Source organism: Ylistrum balloti, unplaced genomic scaffold (genome assembly GCF_031769215.1).
Source record: "Ylistrum balloti isolate Yb309-2 unplaced genomic scaffold, AGI_CSIRO_Ybal_v1 Utg370452, whole genome shotgun sequence".
Lineage (NCBI taxonomy): Eukaryota > Metazoa > Mollusca > Bivalvia > Pectinida > Pectinidae > Ylistrum > Ylistrum balloti.
This window is the reverse complement of record NW_026782300.1, coordinates 1,853,544-1,874,286: the sequence shown is the minus strand read 5'-3', so window position 1 is coordinate 1,874,286 and position 20,743 is coordinate 1,853,544. Positions and strand designations below refer to the sequence as shown.

The window sequence follows — 20,743 nt, the reverse complement described above, 5'->3', positions numbered from 1 at the left end:
CGATCTTGGTATAATGTCAGTAACACGCATTTCGTTCAGCTGTAACGATTTGTGCTCATTTTGGAAATTGAACAGTTATTTTTGATAATATTGATGTCACATATCTAAGTTGTTTATGGAATTCCCTTGTTATAGTCGCAAGAATAAAATTTTGAGTTGATATTGCCTCACAGAAATATCTATTTATAAATGTAATCTCATAAGATAAGGAAGGAGACGAAACATTCGGCTGAAACCTATCCTTCTGTGTAGATATTTATGTGAATTAGACTCCCGAAACTCATTCGTATAGAGGTAAACGATCATGGGCCAAGTGACTGTAATCTAGCCAACAGGTCGTCATTTTTGGTTTTTGAAAGTCAGATCGATTCTTGAAGTTTTGAAGTGAAAATTAAAATTCTTTAAAAGAGAATTGTTATCATGGTTTTTTGTTTTTCGCTCTTGTTTCGATAAAAGATTGAATTTTAGATTAATTCCGTTAAATATACATCCACTTTACAGAGCGCTGTAGGTACAAAAGCCAAAATTTGAACCATCGAAGAAAATTGAAAATGCTGAAAAAGCTAACATGAGTGATATGTCGACATTTCCCCCAAAATTTTGACATTTTTTTATCGTACATTAATAAAAGGAGTGAATTCAAAACAGTTATTTTATCGTAAATTAAATATAAATGGAATTCAAAACATACAAATATATGCGAAGCAAACGTTTTTCAATAGTTCTTACCTTATTAGGAGAATACCGAGGATCTTCACAATACCTGAGCTTGACCGAGTTGTGGACAGTGAGATGACAAGTTTAACAGAAAAACAGATGTAGCCTGCCTGTATAGTGTTGCAGAAAGTGACGTGGTTATGCTATATCGAAGATTGACACCACATATCACTTCTTCATTAACGCTGTGTGACGAATGAAACCTCGCCATTAATGAGTACTGACGTGCTAACAGATGATGAGAAGGACAATGTTACACAGATTCATTTGCAATAATGAAGCAGAATCGACATGTAATTAAGTAATATATTTCGTTCTGTTTATGATACTGGTTTACAGATACTGATGTTCATGGGCAGGATTGTAGCATTTTTATATTGTGTAATTTTCGTTTGATGGTTTCTTAGTACTTCATGGCTATATGAGAAAATAAAGTTAAGATTGTGTTTAGTACGGTTTGAGAATTTTCATTCATCAGGGCAGTTTATGATTTGGTATCGATTGTTACTTATTCACCATTTTAGGGGCAATCTAACACAAAATGAAATGTGGATAAGTTGATTAAAACAAGCATAATGCTGATTACCATAAGACTTAAAGTATATTGTAAGCCTTTCAAAAATATGTTTCCTAAGTTGGAAAAAAGCCTATTCGTGTTAGCTTCAATTGTCTTATTATTCCCAAACTAACAATTATTACAATCCTGATTTCTCAGCATCTAATATTTGTCTCCTCTCAAAACTACACGATTTATATCTTTTTCATTTACTCTGCCGTGATAGTATTCTTGTAAGCGAATAAAGAGGTTTTCAAATAACACGTTTATGACCTGTCTATTTGTTTTCAATCACAGTCCAGATCCAATCTGCAATCTGATAAGAACAAAATTGTGGCGTTTTGGAATTATTTTTTTCTTATCTCAAACACACCATATTAAATCGACATAAAGATTTTTTTAACGATTTGAAGAGTTTCAAATTCCAGAGGTGACTTTTGTGAAACGTGTAAATCCGTTGAGTTTTTTTATGGAGGGGGGAAGAGGGGGGGGGGTCCCATTTTTCATTTTTTATGCATCTGTATTTTCATATCTATATTTCAGTGATTTTATCGATTCTACTTGCATTCTGTCGAAACTAACACCACACAAACTACACTCAGCTGAGGTAACAGAATCAGATTTTTGCCGCCCCCCCCATTCTGAGACTGGATCTGTCCATTTTCCGTTATTTTGCCTGTCTTGTGCATGATAATGAATTATCATTTATCACATGTACAAAAATTTTGCTTCAAACATGATGATATAATTGACATATTGGTTTTTTCCATGATTTGTTTTGCATTTTACAATACTGATGTTGTGTTGAATGCTTATGACACGTAAGGCTTCAAGTTAGATAAACAATGAACTATCGCCTCTCATAAACACAGATACCATACGATGTTTATGACAAACTGGAAACAATAAGCTGTTCCGGGTGTTAAATGTGTTAGTTCAGTACATCAATTGTTGTCACACCCTTTTTGTTTGATCAGGGAAATATTTACCACTGGAACTTAATATCGCATACATACCCATTGTTACAGTAAAGAAAGAAAGAGCTGAAACAGGCACTGAATGATCCGCGATATTAAATGTAGTAATATATCACTATCTTTGTATATCATAACTGATCATTTACACTTCCTACAGGTGTTTTCTGCAAGCAGGTATGGGGTTACAGGTAACAAAAAAGGCATGAAAAGTGGTAAGGGGTATTGAACTAGGATTGTGTAAAACGTATATTAATGATATATTGATTTTATTTCAGTTCTGGAAAACGTTTTATCAACTACATGAAAGTATTAATCATTATGAACGGCTCAAATGGAAAAGGTTTATTTGCATCATTATCACAAATACGCTTATGTTCGACACAAGATGAAACAACACAAGAGGACAAACTTAAATGTCATAATAAATCATGGAATTTTAATTGAAGCATCAAGATGAGTCTAAAGAACAACCAATGACAAATTTTGTTTTTAGTAAAGGTATAAACCAATTTACTATATACGGTAAATATAAATTGATTGTATACGCCAAAAAGGAAAGGTGCTGTATCCCGATCTCTGTGTGATTTCAAAAATATAGATAAAGATCAAATAGATTTAAAATGAATCTACTTGATATTCTTTCGATAAAAGAGCACTACAAAAAAGCTACCACTTTCACGTCAAGTTTCAGTTTAAAAGAACTTTCAAAATAGAATTTTCACATTCATCGACAAAGTACTCATAATTCAGCTCGGAGAAGCTTCACAACAGGAAGACGTGCTCACTTTAAGGAAACCAAACTTCCTGTAAGCCAATGTTTGGTGTCTAGACAGATTTGTTTGCATAGAAATAAGCTCCAGTATTCTGCAAAAACAGTTCTGAAAATAAATCGTTTAACACGATGTCCACTTCAACATGACTTCGCCGATTAAAGATTTATTTGTCAAAATTGATGAAAACCTTTTATGTATCAGTAATCTAACAACGGCAAACTGTGGACTGCTACCATATCATTGTGATTGTTCCCGAGACTATAATATGTTATAATACATTCACGTATATATCAAAGTGCAGTAAGTAATGTCTTTCATACATCAAACCATCTAACTTAACTTCCCCACAAAAACAAACAAACAAAACAAGAAATTCCAAAGGGATCTTGTCGCCAACAATTGTTTGACCTTCATTTGTTCTGTGAACGTTGGATCTTTTCCTTTCTTTTCTCTTCTGTGTTTTTGCTCTTATTGACAAGAAAATTGAACATTAATTCTTTGCAGGAAGAGCGATAATAATCTTTAAGAACCAAATAAAATATGGTCAGCTGGAATCCATTTCGTTTTCGTCTGATCAGTCCCAAAAATAAAACGGGCACTAGAGCCGATGGAAACCTACATAGGAAATTTGAGAGAGAGATATTCAGTACTTCTCAAGAAATAGTTATAACAAAATTTACTTGGTGAAAACCAAGATGGCCGCCTGTCGGCCATTTCGCTTTTCAGATCTGACCCAAAATCAAACCGACGCAACAAAGGGCTAGGGGAACCTATAAAATATTTTTTAGAGAGATCCATTCAGTAGTTCTCAAATGCATTCAGTACTTTTCAAATCCATTGAAAGTCTATATAAGATATATTCTTTGAAAATCAATCAGATTTGTTGTCTCTTCCAAGAAACATAAATGCTTCAGGATGGAAGATACGAGTTCCTAAATTATTAGTTGTTATTTTAATGGCATTTAACTATGCATTATGAAAGATTTGTATTATCCGGAACATCAACATTCCGTCTTCGATACTGTTCATTAAATGTCGCCATTAATAGGGCAGCTGTCGCCACAGCGGCTATCAGGGACCAGTTCATCCAGGCAGTTCCTACAAAGAGGATTGTATAAAACGTGAAGAGATCGAACAGCAATGAAAAGTGCCGTAGTTATTAAAATTACATGATTTTTATAACGCCACATACATTGATACTTCAATGTTGATGTCACCGATGTGCTATTATATAAGGATGAAGACGAATTCTTTTCTAGAGTATTTGTATATCGTAATTTACTATGTTGTTGTCTTGTTACAAATATGATTTTTAGAAACGACAATATATTGGGTATGACTGACAAAGGGCAGCCAGAATCCATCATTGGACTTGATTATATTGATCTTAAATCAATTTTTAATACATCTGATTTTTAAAACGAGTTTTAGAAGTTTTTAGTTGTGAAATTTAAGATTCTTTTTATCAGACAGTTTAGAAAAATTAGAATTGGACAGGTTGTTAATTCAAATGTGGAAGAAGTTAAACGGAAGCATCCATTTCATGGCGCTATTATGACAACGTTATTGATTTCAGATTTTTGACTGGCCCGGCTAATGAAAAAAACTTCAAGAGTATATTACACAATCGAAATATACCACAATATTACATTTAAATTAGAGATACCTAAATTGGATATGAGATACACCAACAGAATATATCATCAGGGATACCTATATTGAATATGAGAGACACCAACATAATATATAATTAGAGATACTTATATTGAATATGAGAGACAACAGAATATATCATTAGAGATACCTATATTGAATATGAGAAACAACAACAGAATATATCATTAGAGATACCTATATTGATAAAATGAAAGCTGTTCAATGCTTTAAGACCTACCTATATTGGGTATTAAAGATAACAGGTAAACTAAGGATCCAGTGAGGTTCAGGAAGAGAGTGATACAACCGGAAATGACACCTTCAGCTGCAGGGTAGGCGCCCTCACAGGCCATTTCATAAAACAGAGGTATGGCTCCAGTAACAAGAACACTTCCGGAGATACATGTAAGGTTGATCAGTACTGTAAATACAAAAGTTATGCAACCCACAATTTAATATATGTTTGACACGACAAAAAACATTACGAGAATGGATTTAATGGGTCTGCATATTACTGGCACTCTGTTGGAAGATCGCAGACCGGAACTTAGGTTGTTCGTTGACCTTTCGATTGATTTTCGATAAATGTTTTTTCATGAAACCTTAATACATTACTAAATGCGATAACTTAGTCGATTAGAGTGCTGTCCTAATATCCTCAGGGGGAAAATGCGAGGTGCAAAGTTCGATGCTTCGTACTGATGGCGGTTTGTGTTTCTCATGAAGCCGAGCAATTGACTGATCTGTGCTGACGTGGTTGTGTCCTTGGGCATGATACTTCACTTAAATTGTTCTTGACGGTATGCGACGGGTATGCAAACCCAAGTCTTTATTAGGTGAAAAATAACATAAAATCGAAAACACTTAAGGAAACACTGGTAGACAGATATTTCTTTGAATTACCAGACTCTCATGGCGCACATTAATCAGACATTTTAATGAAATAATTTTGAAATGAGTGCAACCAATGACCTACATTTAAACTATACTATCTTTAAAGACAGTATTTCATTTGAATTCCTAGATAGAGTATCATAATTACGTTGATATGTATGTATATATATAAAAGAATGATATCCGAAATTTTGAAATCTTACCTGAACTACCAGGTATAATCTGGTAACACATTAACGTGAATAGGACGTAAAACACTGTTGCCAGGGAATATGTGCCAATTAAGAAGAGCTTCATCCTTTTATAGAATAGGTCAGCAAATCTGCAAAGAAATCGAAACAAACCTCCGTGTGACATTATATAAGTATTTCCCTGTCAACAGCATGGACGGCAAATCGTCCTTTCTGCTTTAATCGCTTGTATTAATCAATAAATCAGTCGCTCTTTGATAGGTAAAATCTATAATCGTATGCAACAAAACAGCTTTCTTCCATGGCTACCAATTTTCGCGATCTCAGCATTCAAAGAGGTTCGACGAAATAAACTTTCGCAAACATAAACAAGAGTGCCGTGGACACAATATACGCCGTCAGAAAATATAAACATCAAGATTGATCCTTTTAATTATCGCTTTTAACATGTCTGTATTATAAATCTTACAAAAACCAATGAACCGTAAAATCGCCCCTTCATTTACATCGTACCATTGTATTCGTGACATTGAGCAAGTTTTATGAAAATCTGATGATTAGTTTAGGAGGAGTTGCGTTCACAAAGCTACACTAAGAGCAAGCTACAGATACAAAGTTGAAAATGGAATAAATCTTACAAAAATCAAAGAATCGAAAAATCGCCCCTTCACGCACATCTACCTATTGTAGTAGTGATATTGAGCAAGGTTCATGAAAATCTGATGATTAGTTTAGGAGGAGTTGCGTTCACAAGAAATTGACGTACGTACAGACGGAGAAGATGACGCCAATATACGACCGCCTCCGGCGGCGTATAATAAAACGGATGAAGAAGAAAGTAAGCAAAATAAGAAACTAGATATACGGTATTTCTACAGCTGACCATTACTTGTTGTTTTACTGTTTCTAATGTTTTTTCTTTGCACTATCATCCTAAAACATTTGTTCAAATTTTGTTGATGGAAAACGAGTTCAATAGATTATTAAAGATTCATTTGTCACTGATCTCGTTGGTCAACTAATGTATGCCAAGAAACACAAATGACAAAAAAGACTAAAAAGACTTTCCACTTGCACACTCCATAATATAACATACTAATTCCTAGTGCCATCTTTAAATCAAACATTGGGTTTGTTAATTCATACAAGTGTGGGCATTATTTTCAAATTTTATTAAAATTCCAGATTACTTGCCTTGAAAGTAAAATTCCGAGTAAAGTTCCTCCAACACATCCCCAGAAACCAAGCCAACCCGCCTCGATCTGAAAAGAAAACATATTCCTAGAACAACTGTCTCTCCCTATACATAGCCAAAACTACTGGTATTTGTTAGTGGACCTCTCAATTCAAATGTAATCAGATTTACCCCTGTGTTATAGTTGCCAGCAATAATGTCGGCCAGTGAAATATTTGTAATGACAGCCAGTGTGAGCTACACAGTATTATGTTTGTGATGTCAGCCAGTGTAAGATACACAGTATTATGTTTGTGATGTCAGCCAGTGTAAGATACACAGTATTATGTTACTGATGTCAGCCAGTGTAAGATACACAGTATTATGTTGGTGATGTCAGCCAGTGTAAGATACACAGTATTATGTTTGTGATGTCAGCCAGTGTGAGCTACACAGTATTATGTTTGTGATGTCAGCCAGTATAAGATACACAGTATTATGTTTGTGATGTCAGCCAGTGTGAGCTACACAGTATTATGTTTGTGATATCAGCCAGTGTAAGATACACAGTATTATGTTTGTGATATCAGCCAGTGTGAGCTACACATTATTATGTTTGTGATGTCAGCCAGTGTAAGATACACAGTATTATGTTTGTGATGTCAGCCAGTGTGAGCTACACAGTATTATGTTTGTGATGTCAGCCAGTGTAAGATACACAGTATTATGTTTGTGATGTCAGCCAGTGTGAGCTACACAGTATTATGTTTGTGATGTCAGCCAGTGTAAGATACACAGTATTATGTTTGTGATGTCAGCCAGTGTGAGCTACACAGTATTATGTTTGTGATGTCAGCCAGTGTGAGCTACACAGTATAATGTTTGTGATGTCAACTAGTATAAGATACACAGTATTATGTTTGTGATGTCAGCCAGTGTCGGATACACAGTATTATGTTTGTGATGTCAGCCAGTGTGAGCTACACAGTATTATGTGTGTGATGTCAGCCAGTGTGAGATACACATTATTATGTGTGTGATGTCAGCCAGTGTGAGCTACACAGTATCATGTGTGTGATGTCAGCCAGTGTCAGATACACAGTATTATGTTTGTGATGTCAGCCAGTGTGAGCTACACAGTATTATGTTTGTGATGTTAGCCAGTGTCAGATACAGATGTGAGACAATAGGAACAACGTCTTGCTAACATTTACGCGAGATTCTCACCCCATGTGATTGGTGTCTGATGGTGAGAGATACGTGATATATAGCAACATGATTCTTGATGAAAACTGTTATCATTTAAAAGATAATTGATTTCACAAAACAGAGTTAATAATTTGTTTATTGACATATTACTTAATTAATTACATTTGTCAATTAGAATTACTAATTTCTTCTATAAAGTATCTTGCTACCCTATGGTCATATATGTCATGATTTGATTAGAGTTATTTTCATTTTTTAACGTCTGAACATGTTTAAAACATATTGTATTAAAACGATATCATTACAGCTTTTGTGAGCAGTGGCTATTTCACTCCAAGATCACTGACTCCTTCAATAAAAGTGAGTGAAGAGAAGGTGGTGAGATACACTCGCATGGGCGATACAAGTATAGAGGTGGTACACATTGTGTAGGACGGTGATAACAAGACATTCTGGTCATGTTTGTAACCTTGTATGTTAGAAAGGAATAAAAAGGAATTTGAAATACAGCAAATGCTTTAAACAATTTGCACTGTTGTCATTTTAATATTTCGTTGTGAGATTTTATAAGTCCGCTTGTCTATATATAACAAGATCCAAATCATTGAGGTTATTCTCATGCAGAACTGAATTCAAATGAGTTTTCTTTTACTTCAAAATTCAAATCTTTCAACAGACACATAAATAGTTATAAGAATAACTTTAGAGACCGTATATCGATTTGAAAATATTTACAGAATAATGAACATTGTGTGCATAATAAAATGTATTCTCTCAAGATCCACAGGTTTTGAATTCAATTCCGGGAGACCACTAAGACCCAGTTGCTTCTCTCAAAGAAAAATATATACAGATATCAAACAGACAAAACTGACAATACATAGATATGATCTACCAGAATGTTAATAGTTCAGTAGAGATGGGACAAATTATATTTGTGACCAAAATTGTCACCTGTTGCTTGTCATTGTCAAGAATCTAATTAAAGATGTTGTTGCCACAATCTGATTATTTTCTGTCTCTCGTCTTTTTATCCCCCCCTCTCTCTCTCACTCTCTCTCTTACTCTCTACCACTGTCTCTCGTCTTTTTACTCCTCTCTCTCTCTCTCTCTCTCTCTCTCTCTCTCTCTCTCTCTCTCTCTCTCTCTCTCTCTCTCTCTCTCTCGTCTTTTTACTCCCCTCTCTCTCCCTCCTACTCTCTCCCTCCCTCTTTTTCTCTCTCTCTCTCTTTCTCTCGTCTCCATGTCTCTCTAACACTGTCTCTCGCTCTCATATCTTTGCCTCTCCCTCTAATGATTAACTTTCACACTAGAATCAAATGTTCGATAAAACTACTTAACCGAGAGAAAATTACCGAAAAGAAGCATGACCATGAATATGCACTATGAAATTCCGAAAAGATAATACCAGTATTAGTAGTATATTAGTTTACCTGAGAAATGCCGAACTGATGGACACTGACATCCAGCGTACTGACCCACATGCCGTAAATTCCGGACGGGATAGAAAAGGCCAAGGCTAGATGCCAGAATGGTAACATCCTGTCACAAAACTGGGCACATTAAACATGAAATACAACTTTAAATTACGGTATTGTTTGCTTTATGTTTTTGCTATTTTGCTCCGCTAACAACATTTCTAAAAATTGAATTCATGTTTGAGAAAATAATGTTTAATGCTAATAGCGGTTATCTATGTTAATGTTTAAAAATAATTATCGTTAGAAAAGATAATTATGGTACAAACATGATATAACACTGTTGATGTTTTTGTACCATGCTCATTGAATGTAAATTTACTTCCATTTAGATAATGTTGCAATACCTCTTCGTGTGTTTATCAGCTAGGTTGGCATCTATGATTAAGTTAATTCAAGCTTCACATTATCTCAAATTACAGCACGTAGAGGAAGTTGAAGACCGAATTTGTCTGATAATATATATATTCAAATGTAAGAAAATGTGCCATGGTGCTGTATTAGAAAAGATTGAACTTATTATTACTGACCTTACGATAGAAAGAAGTCCGTCTTTGAACTTCATTCTTTTTACCCCCGCAGACACACTTGGAGGGGATGGGGGTTTGTTAGGGAAATAGACCAACGTCAGTGTAGCAACTGCAGCGGCCAGACCAAACTCTGCATTACGTTACATAGGCATTTTAACATCATCTAAATGTTTGTTTCCTATGGTTGTAAGGAATATAAGCGTCAAAATGATATTGATCCAAATGCGATTACAGCAAAATCATAACGAACCTATCAGATCATCGTAACAACAATGAACGAAGTCCGGAGGGGACATTTCAAGATGGAAGCATGCATAAAACCAAGCATCAATGTACTGGATTTTAATGCACTTATCAGCTTTACCGAATCGTTACATACACTTTTAGTACAAGTTTTGATTGAGTTCAGCGCATAAGCAAAGGCAAGTATCCGATAAAGGAGGGATTACTTTCTCGAAAATTGAAATGTTTGTTTTAAGTATTGAATATGTCTCATGTAACGTAAGGCTTACCTCGGTACGTGTTGAATACTTCGATTAAAATATTTCGGTAGTAATACATTTATTTGTGTTAATTTGTAATCGTGTGCCAGAATGGGACACCTACAGTCTGTTAATATTTTTTTTATTTCCGTTGAAATGAAGTTTCAGCTTTGAACCAATATTTTGATGCTTATTCAGTGCATAATACAGTGCATGTACAAGTAATCTGTCAATGTGACACGTGTGATTAAATAGGAACAAGAAAACTTAGTCCTTTCATCATACCCGCTCCGAAGTTTTAGTAACGGTAAACAACAACAAGCTCGTTTTTACCTTTGGCAGAGATGACAATATGAAATATTTCTGTCATGAGATCTCCAATACCGAAAATTGCTCATAGGCATTAAATGATATCTTGATATGTCCCCGTACGGACCACGTGCACAACAGTAAGTAATCGGTATCCTGATCTATACTCACTTTTACTATCATTGAAGTTGCAAACTTATGTCCTAAACAAGCCATACCTATAGCATTAAATAAGTATGATATATCAACTACATATTCAAACTTGTCTACTTTAATATCTAATTTTGTGAAAATATCACACCACATGAAAAACACCCTAGAATACTTAAAGTATATTGAATGTTTTTGTGACTGTCTCTTCACTAAGGTTTGATCAAAATAAACCGTTGTCATAATTTAATGACATTTATAGTTCCAATGACTGATTCTTATATCATAAAATGTAAATTATTTCATAAAATCATATTTTCCCCACCCCAAAAATCAGCTTATGAAATGTTATTAAGGAATAAAACCCATGTAACTTACCAAGCTCATTCAAAGTGAGTATTTGTCCTCGTATCATTGAAACATCTGTAAAATATACTTAATATGTTTATGATAAATTACTTTAATATATTTCATTGTAAACCTCAGTGACAATACATTGAATATTTGTGAATATAATGATTTATAAATCAGTAAAGAGTATTGAACTGTAAGAAAAACTTTTAAAATTCAAGTAAACCTTGTCATTTGTTTGAAAACAGAATATATAACAACATACCTACACCACTTTTATTACAGGCTGCATCTGTTGCAGAGATGTACCTATTGGGAGAAAAATAAAGATCATGTAAAATTATAAAATTTTGCCTGTTCATTTTTTAGTATTTGCTTACTTTTTGTCTCCTTATATTTCTAGAGATGTGATGCGCATATCACATGTAGTAGGGTAAGAGAATGCTATCTTCAGAATCTTTCAAGGTTCATCTTTTTTTCTTTTCTTTTTTTCCCTTGCATTTTTCAAGTGTGAAGACGTGCTTCCAGTTTCAAAGTGTAATGTCTATGTATATAACGTTGCTATCAATTATCATTAAAATTTAACCTCACAAGAAGAACATACCCATTGTCAGAATATAATCTCTATATACTTCTTAGCAGTCAGAATAACATTTATCATTTATTAACTAAGATTCCTAGCGTTCATCCCTCCTCCCCCACCCCACCCTCTCAAACCCTCTGTTGTGGTCGACCTTTCGTTCAGCTAATATACATACATACCAAGTAGAATTGCCATCCGTATTATTTCCGCTGCAACTCGGTGGTTCGGAGACAAACTGTGGACCTGTGATTAGTTGTAAACAAGAAGGTAAATAAATAAAGCCTTTATAGATTTCGCTATGTTCTGTGATGAGTCACAGTAAAAACTTTGGTATAAAAGTCGTCAATTCAAGGCCTACATATCAACATTGATCACATAATCACCTGCTATCCAGTGTTTTGGCTGTGTAATATTTCTACGTCACAGGTGTAATATACTTAGAGCATTTTTGCCTGAGAGTTTGATTTTGTCATCAACATTATGATTTCAAATACTGACAAAACATGACCATTCTATTTTTTTTTTTAATCTTAAATTTGTCACCAAGTTTGAAGTAAAACCTCTAAGACTTACTCATTTATGATCATAAATGCACATCTGATAATGCTGATATATATTCAGTTCTATTATTCAGTTATACAAAAAACTACGCGATTCAACATCATTTACAGATCGGGTAAATTTCATTTTGGGAGAAAATGTTTTTATTTCTAACGATAATTTTGGAATAAAATTAGTACCATTTAACAAATACTTCTCTCATTTTTAGGGATAGTTATTAACTGTCCTAAATTAATTATTTAATGTTGAATTAATCACACTTTTAAATAGCTGGTGTTACATTTTGCACGTGATGTATGTCAAGGGCGATAACTCGAGTTCAACTACATACAAATCTGTGTATTTTACTTCTAATCAGAAGTTCGCGTTTTTTAAATAGGTAAAGATTATCAGTAACAAAGACAGGGTTATTTATGAGTTAAAACTATAAGAATTATCAAAGAATAAGGAAAATAAATAACCAAATAAATAAACAATGTAAAACACATCAAAACAAAAATTAAACGTTATTCTTACAATAAATGAAAAACACACAATTAGAAATAAACACAAAGCTGAAAAAAGTATAGATTCCTGTTAAAAGACTTCTACTTGGTTAAAAGAAAACAATGATACCATTGTCCAAAGAATATCAAGAATAAAATGTAACTGATATTTTATCTGGTGATATCGGGTTAGTTACTAAATGCTGTCAACAGCGGTATGGTAGATATTAGTAATCAACACGCTGTATCGGATTTTATTCGCAAGAGAGGCAAACTCAAGCTAAAAATAAAAATGGTGATTCCCAAAGTACCACAGAATATATGTAATATGATAAAGAAAACGGGTTTACGTATGTACAAACCTAATAAAAAAGCCAGAGCACTTCCGATGGAAGAGAACAATATACCCACACCAGTAGCAGTCGTCCGTTCTTGTGGAGGGAACCAAGTTCCGGATAGTAGAGGAGGCGCTGACATGGCGATAGTACCTCCAACACCATTCAATATTTGTCCGAGAAATATTAGCCTGTGAAATGATACATCTGTATAAACCTGAATGTCATCGAAGCAAGCAAATTTGTCGCAAATATTTATATCAATATTTAAAATTAAGGAGTAGATTTGCTTTGCTTCAAATTTAGGTAGACGTCATGAGAAATGATACGTCAACTTTTTAAAGATAAGCATCTAAGCGATGATTATAAGTTGTATTTTAAGACTCCTACCAGGTACCGGGTGTAGGTTTGGTAGTGATACAGCGAAGCCCTGACCCCACGGCAATAACCATACTCCCCAATACCACAGATAACCGCAGACCTACAGAAAAAGGTAACTGTTATTGTCGTTAAACTACACCCTCTCTCACCTAAAAATAGATTAATGTAATAACATGTAGGCAAGAAGGTTTGGCTAGTAGGCAGGAGGGTGGTTTCACTAGTGAAGTAAAAATATTGAGAGTAGAGATGCTAATTATGTAATAATACTAAATTACCTACTGTGGATTTAAATACCTTATTTAGCCAAACGCCGATCTCCCTCGGGGTCCTCTTGGTTAGATAAGTAAGTAACGTATATATTAACATGCATATATTTCAAGGATTGATAACACTTATGTGGGTAAAGATAAATGATATATAAACTGTACTTTAACATAAGAAAACTGATGAAATGATATCATATATAAAAATACTTAACTATACTTAACTAGAAATTAAGTTAATAACAGAAAACACACATATCGTACTTATAGTAGCTAAGCGACCGAAGCCACGTATACATACATGCTAATATAGTAAATATATATACATATAAAGTCAGGATACCTGGTTATGTAGATAATAAAATAAAATGAAGTTAGTACACACGCTTCTATTACAAAAACGTATAGTCAGAATACATGTTAATATTCATTAAAGTGGGTTTGTATTCTAAGATCGACAGGTTCTTATGTAAATGTATATGTAGAATTTTTTTTTCGAGGAAGTTACGATATATTATTTGTTTACATTTTCAGATTTTTTGGCGGAATGTTTTCATCTAAGCTATCCACAACAGTGGAAACATGTCCATTATTTTATAGGGAATCGTTTAACAATGTTTTCAATCATGAAACACCATGATTAAACAATAGCAACAATAGACGTTTTAACCACGGATACCATATTTCGATTTCACTGAAGAGTCCTAAAAGGAAACTGAATAAAGTAGTTTAATCAATTGGCTGACTATGATTTATCTAATTCTAAATTTACTTTGTGTCGCTTTGAGGGATACTATTTACCCGAGTTCCATGTTCAGTTCAATTCACTTGTGCAATCCTTTGTATAAAACACTTATGATTCTAATTCAAAACGGAAGCTTCCTGAGCTTTTGAAATTTGGTCACGTTTAAAAAAATCCAAAAACAAAACGCTATATGACATACAATTAAATTTCTCAAAAGCTCACAAATGGAATGTTAAATATAAACCACTGTTTTCTGATCCTCACAACATCCAGCTACGATCATATCCGAGTTTCCGTTTTATTGAAGTTGAAAATCCATGCTGAAATGTTTTATACCGAATGGGGTAATAATTTTTTGCATTCAAAGGTCATGAAAGCCGGAAGTATGAAAACATTGCAACCGATATTCCCAGCATTGACAAAAGACCTGTATTTGACACCGAAATTAATATACACGATACGGGAACAATACGCATTCCTGGTGAAAAATATAGCCCTTGCAAAATTGATAAGCATGGAGACTGACTATTTTGCAATTACATGATGAAATAAATGACATAGATTTTTCAATGATTTCACTTATGTTGTACAAAAACAATTCAAATATTTATATTGTATATACTATCAATATATAGTAAAATCGCAGACAGTTTCTGAAAATAAAGTGATATTTATCAACAATTCACTGTTACACACTGTACACAAGCTTTGTTCCCTAGGAACAAGGATATCAATAGTTCTATCACTGCCACGGGATTGGTCGCCAGATATAAAACAAACCAACGAGTTCGATAAGTCCATCATCCTGCAGCAATGCTGTTGTAGAGTCAGTTTTATCCATTCTGATCTTCCTGAGTTACTGCCCTTCATTTCATCCTGTCAGATGGTATAGTCATAATCTAGACAGCCTATGGGGCCGATAATGACTTGATCAGGACCACGATCATGATACATAATTTGTGTGAATATGTTTTATACCGAAATGTGCTCCATATAGAACATATGTTATATATTAAACAAAATGTTTGATTACTTCAAGGTACTTATGTTTTCAAACAAATCTCTACATAGATATAATTATTACAAATTTGTATACCATATCTATACAGGGTCATCTCAATCCCCTTATACTTATTAACCAGACAGATAAACCAATAAACATGCTTACAGTGAAGTGCTTGCTTCAGTAATATCAAGATTTGGAAATTCAAAATACAATATCAAAGTCTTTTTTTTTGTTGAATATAGATGAAACTTTAGATTTTTCGTAAGAGTTTGATCAGAGGTGCCTCATGTCTTTGTTCATGATGGTTGTAGGTATCGTTCTAATATCACTCAATCTTTTGCATGATATATATGATAAACTGGCAGTCCAGAATATGGTATAAAATTCGATAATGTGTAAATATGTGTGTGAATAATGTGATAAACGGACCCTCTAGAATAAGGTATAAAATTCAATGATGTTGATAGTGTGCATGATACCAAATGCATGCTAAGTGAAGAAATACCAATGGTACCTACAGCAGGTATGTATATATAGGTCTATATATGTAAACTGGTATTATATACAGTACATAAATAGGTATGTAGAAAGGTTAAGATAAGTATGTGGGTTTATGTATGTATGTTTATACAGTTTATATATGCAGATAAGTGGTATATAAAGTATATAGGTATGTAGGTAGGTTTTGGCTGGTAGGTATATATAGGAAAATTCAGAAACTTATTTTCGACATCGGAAAGAAATCATTTCCCAGTCTCTTCACATGTTTACTACTGATATTCGGGTGACCCTCAATAACAATAGCTGTTATCCTCTATTGACCAACCTTTCAAGCGCTACATCGGAGAAGTTGAATTATGTTTGAATCTACATTGTAAACACATCTAGTACATTTTATATACGGGAAACAAGGTAGAAAAAAATGAAATGTGCCTTTGTTACCTTTGACATCCAAAAGCCACGAAGCCGGAAGTATAAAGACAATACATGCGATGTTTCCAGCATTGACAAGCATGTCAATGGTACTGTCATTCCAGCCATAAACAGCCTTCGCTGATTGGGCGATGGGACCCCAGCCCGCCCATACACAGTTCTGGATGCAACTCATCATGGACACCAGAAACAGAACATACCAACGAGTTCGATAAGTCCTATTCTTTGAAGTGTCATCCTGCACAAGTGCTGTTGTAGACTCACTTTTTTCATGATCCATTGTTATGATAATTCAACAACATCAAGGTATGCGTAATTTATATACATGTATATTTTTGTACCGAAAAAGGTTGTCAGTTAACATTATTTGGTACAACGAACCAAACTATTGTTTACATCCTAAAATTATTTCATCTGATATGTGACCATAAGCTATGCGGTGACCTACTTTACTAGACTTGATAGATAATGTGATATCGATTTCGAGGCACCATGGGGTTAAAAACCCATCACATATAGGTGCATTTATGATATAGGACCTTGTTGTATATGTAAGCAATCCCCCTGTGTGGCTTCCCCGAGGCCGTTGGTGCATTGCACACTTGTATATGTAAAATGAATATATTCCCTGTGTGATGTTTCATCAGGACCCTTGGTGCGTTGCACACTTGTATATGTAAATTTCATATATTCCCTGTGTGCTATTTGCTCGTTTTATCATGTGCAGATAGATTGAAATAAGTTTAGTATTACTAATATCAGATAATATCATGTAAGTTTATTTTATATCATTCACTCCGTTGTTATTGGTTAAAACTTATGGCATATAACAGTGGTATAAAACCACTATAACTATGATGACACATTGTGAATTGTCCTTCTCACATCATACCTCCTTTCAGCTCTTTGTCCAATACGATATGATATATCCGTTAATCAGTTCTTATTTGGATGATTTATTACCTTTTTTAGAGTAATAACAGATAAAATTTTATATTGGAAAAATATAATTTTACGGTTCAGACAATTATACTGAGGAGGGTTTCTAATGCAACAGATAATTTTTACCTGAATCTAACACGATATTGTCCATTGTTTACATCCCTCCTCTATACCAATATTTTGCAATTTTTTTTTCATTTTTACATCAAGGTAAGTATCGAAATAAGGAAATGATAAATTTACTATACAAACACACACGTTTTCCCATACATTTAGGCGATATTTATATAAAATAAGGACCTTTGTTATCATGTGTTATTTGAGCATTAAAATTGAAGGTAATTGACACAAAAATCCTAGGAGGTTCACCTGAAATGTACGTTACTATAATATCTATATATAACACTAGTTTTCTCCTCTTCAGCTAGCTGCACCGAGTCGATGGAGTTTACTCAGGGAATAAAGTTATCTGTTATACTGAGATAATATCGGGTATTAGTTATTTTGTCCTCTGTCGGGGATATCACCGAACACACGTGCAGCGACTTTCATGATAACACTAGATGCTGAAATGATATCAATCTCACAAGACAATATGTTGTATCACACTGGATTTGCTGGAAACTTAACCAGCAAACAAAACTGATGTCTTACCCAAGTAAGAATATGTTTTAGATGTCATCAAGTACGTTATAGTATATGAAATATCGTTTAATATTTACCATTCAAATTCTTAGAAAACAACATTTCGTTAGAGCTAAAAACATATTTTCAGTTAATGTTTTTACATAAGATATCTCTGATTTCGTTTGAAATTTCGTTTTTTTTCTGTTAGTTTTAATTAGTTAGAACCAAATATAATAGAATCTTTTTGATTTGTAATTTTTGTGTATTTATCTAACCAGCTATTGAAAGATCACATTCTGTTTGAATAATAAGGTAAATGTTCATCATCTTTTGAATCGTATCTAGTCTTTGTTTCAGTGTTTCCGTGGTCGTTGTTTTAATGATACTTTGACCAGTAAAGAGCAAATGACGTAACAGTTTTTTTCTAATTTCCTAATGTTCATTTTCTAACTTTTTACAATGTGTTGATTACAGAGAGCTTCCATTGGTTGTACTATTATGTATCTCAAAACCAAAGAAAACATTCTTACAGGTTTTCACAACTTTTCTTTTTATTTCACAGAAATAAATATTCAGTAAAATCAACTTATTTGACAATAACTTAATATTTTGTGTAACACATCATAATACCCTGCCATACATCATACACTCAAGTTTACTAGTTCACAATGAAACATATGGATTCAATCTGCATACAACTACACATCAACACATTAAATTGCACAATGGGCAACAGTATAACACCCTTCTATTTATATTGAAAATGTTCACTCCAATCAGACAAACAGACAGACAACCCGACGGACGGACGGACAGACAACAGACAACCTTATCTTGAGAAAGAAGAAAGGGTCTGACGTCGATAGTTTACTATCACCCACACACATACCACGACTAAGCCACTTCACATGTAATAAAAAATCGGAAGTTTTCGATCCGGTTCGGAAGGAAACCTCTTAACTATTCCGGATAATGGACACAAGTGATACCCTTATCATGGATACCAACATTTTATTATCGGGAAAACGTCTCCAATAAGTTATGTACCAAATGCATTTTAAAGTAAAACATAAATTATACTGTTTTAAGGTAAATGGGCAAACATAAAAAGGTAAAATAGCAATCTCGTCTATCGTCCATCAAACAAAGTCAATTTATACATATTTACGACCTGCAAGGTTAGTTATGTATGTTGTCACTGTTGATAAATTAATATTATTGTTCATCCATGTCGGTGACGTCGCCGTGCTGCGCATGTGCAGCCGACACTTATCTGTTCTTGCTGTTCGATATATTCATGAAATCCGTTGATACATCGCCCAGACCTCATTAACACTGTAATCATTATTGTTATGGACTCACAATTGTGGTTATGGGACCTTCCGTTACAATTATGACGGCGGCAACAGCGTGCATTATGAAGATCAATTGGATATCTATTCATATCACACGTCACTTCCGTTACCCAAGGGCACGTTGACCTGTCACGTAGATGGTTACTATGGCGATGCATGTCCCTGTTATTGCATCGTTGCGTGATGTCTCGTTCGGATTGCACTACATCCGAGCAACTGTCTTCATTAAAGTCCGACATGAACTGTGTGATGTTGATGGTAGGGTTATTGGACGCCAGACGCTGAAGTAAATTGGATGGATCTCTGCACGGGACCAGCATTGTACGAGTGAGACATACACATGTAAACATCGCCAAAATTGTCTGAAAATAAATGATTAAAACATTAGCCTTCAGTTTTGAACACATGAAACGAAATTAATGTAAAATGAGAATGATGCAATGATAAAATCATTGAAAGCGTTCGTATTTAAGTTTGAAACAAAACACTGGAATATTAATTTTATCAAATATGTATCTGCGACTTAAAAATAAAACAAATATCTTTTTTAGTTTTCACAAAATGCATGGTTTACCTGCCAGAAACGGAGTTGTAGCTCTTCATACCGCATTTTTCTCGGACGTATTTCAGTAAAACTACAGGTGCTGGGATACTATTTATTATGATCTGAATTAACTTCCATTATGGAAGTCTTTATATACCCGTGTACGTTTGATAAGGGATGTAAAGTGGAATTCCAGTTTAAATCCAAATAGAAAGAGTTGTGTTTGAAATTATTTCGTTTGATAAGTGTACATGAACCGGGCCTACACGCGATGTCTACCGCGTGGTATATTTCCATTGATAAATAAAGGTCGAGTGGTCAAGCTTGAAACCAGTCCACCTTTACTAGTTGAAGGTTAATGCTGAAATATGGCCAGATATTAAAAATAAATTTCTAAAAATCAGTAGCAACTTGATATAAATAAACATAAATTTCAATAAACAAACAAAACAGATGTAGAAAGTTAAAGCAAAACATACTTGATAACCTTAAGTTCTAAATTTAGAACAGAGGTTAAATATATACGCTATCCGATA

At 34.0% G+C, this 20,743-nt stretch overlaps 1 protein-coding gene across 1 annotated transcript; it reads right to left on the bottom strand.

Moving 5' to 3' along the window:
* Nucleotides 1–3,996: 3,996 nt before the first annotated feature.
* LOC132555082 (solute carrier family 49 member 4-like) lies at nt 3,997–17,019 on the bottom strand. Its single transcript, XM_060219421.1, has 11 exons — nt 16,749–17,019; nt 13,802–13,892; nt 13,439–13,602; nt 12,210–12,273; nt 11,713–11,756; nt 10,156–10,285; nt 9,581–9,689; nt 6,959–7,026; nt 5,777–5,895; nt 4,918–5,100; nt 3,997–4,121 (listed from the first exon to the last, which is right to left on the bottom strand). The coding sequence occupies exons 1-11, from the start codon at nt 17,017–17,019 to the stop codon at nt 3,997–3,999; spliced, it is 1,368 nt and encodes a 455-aa protein (XP_060075404.1).
* Nucleotides 17,020–20,743: the final 3,724 nt, after the last annotated feature.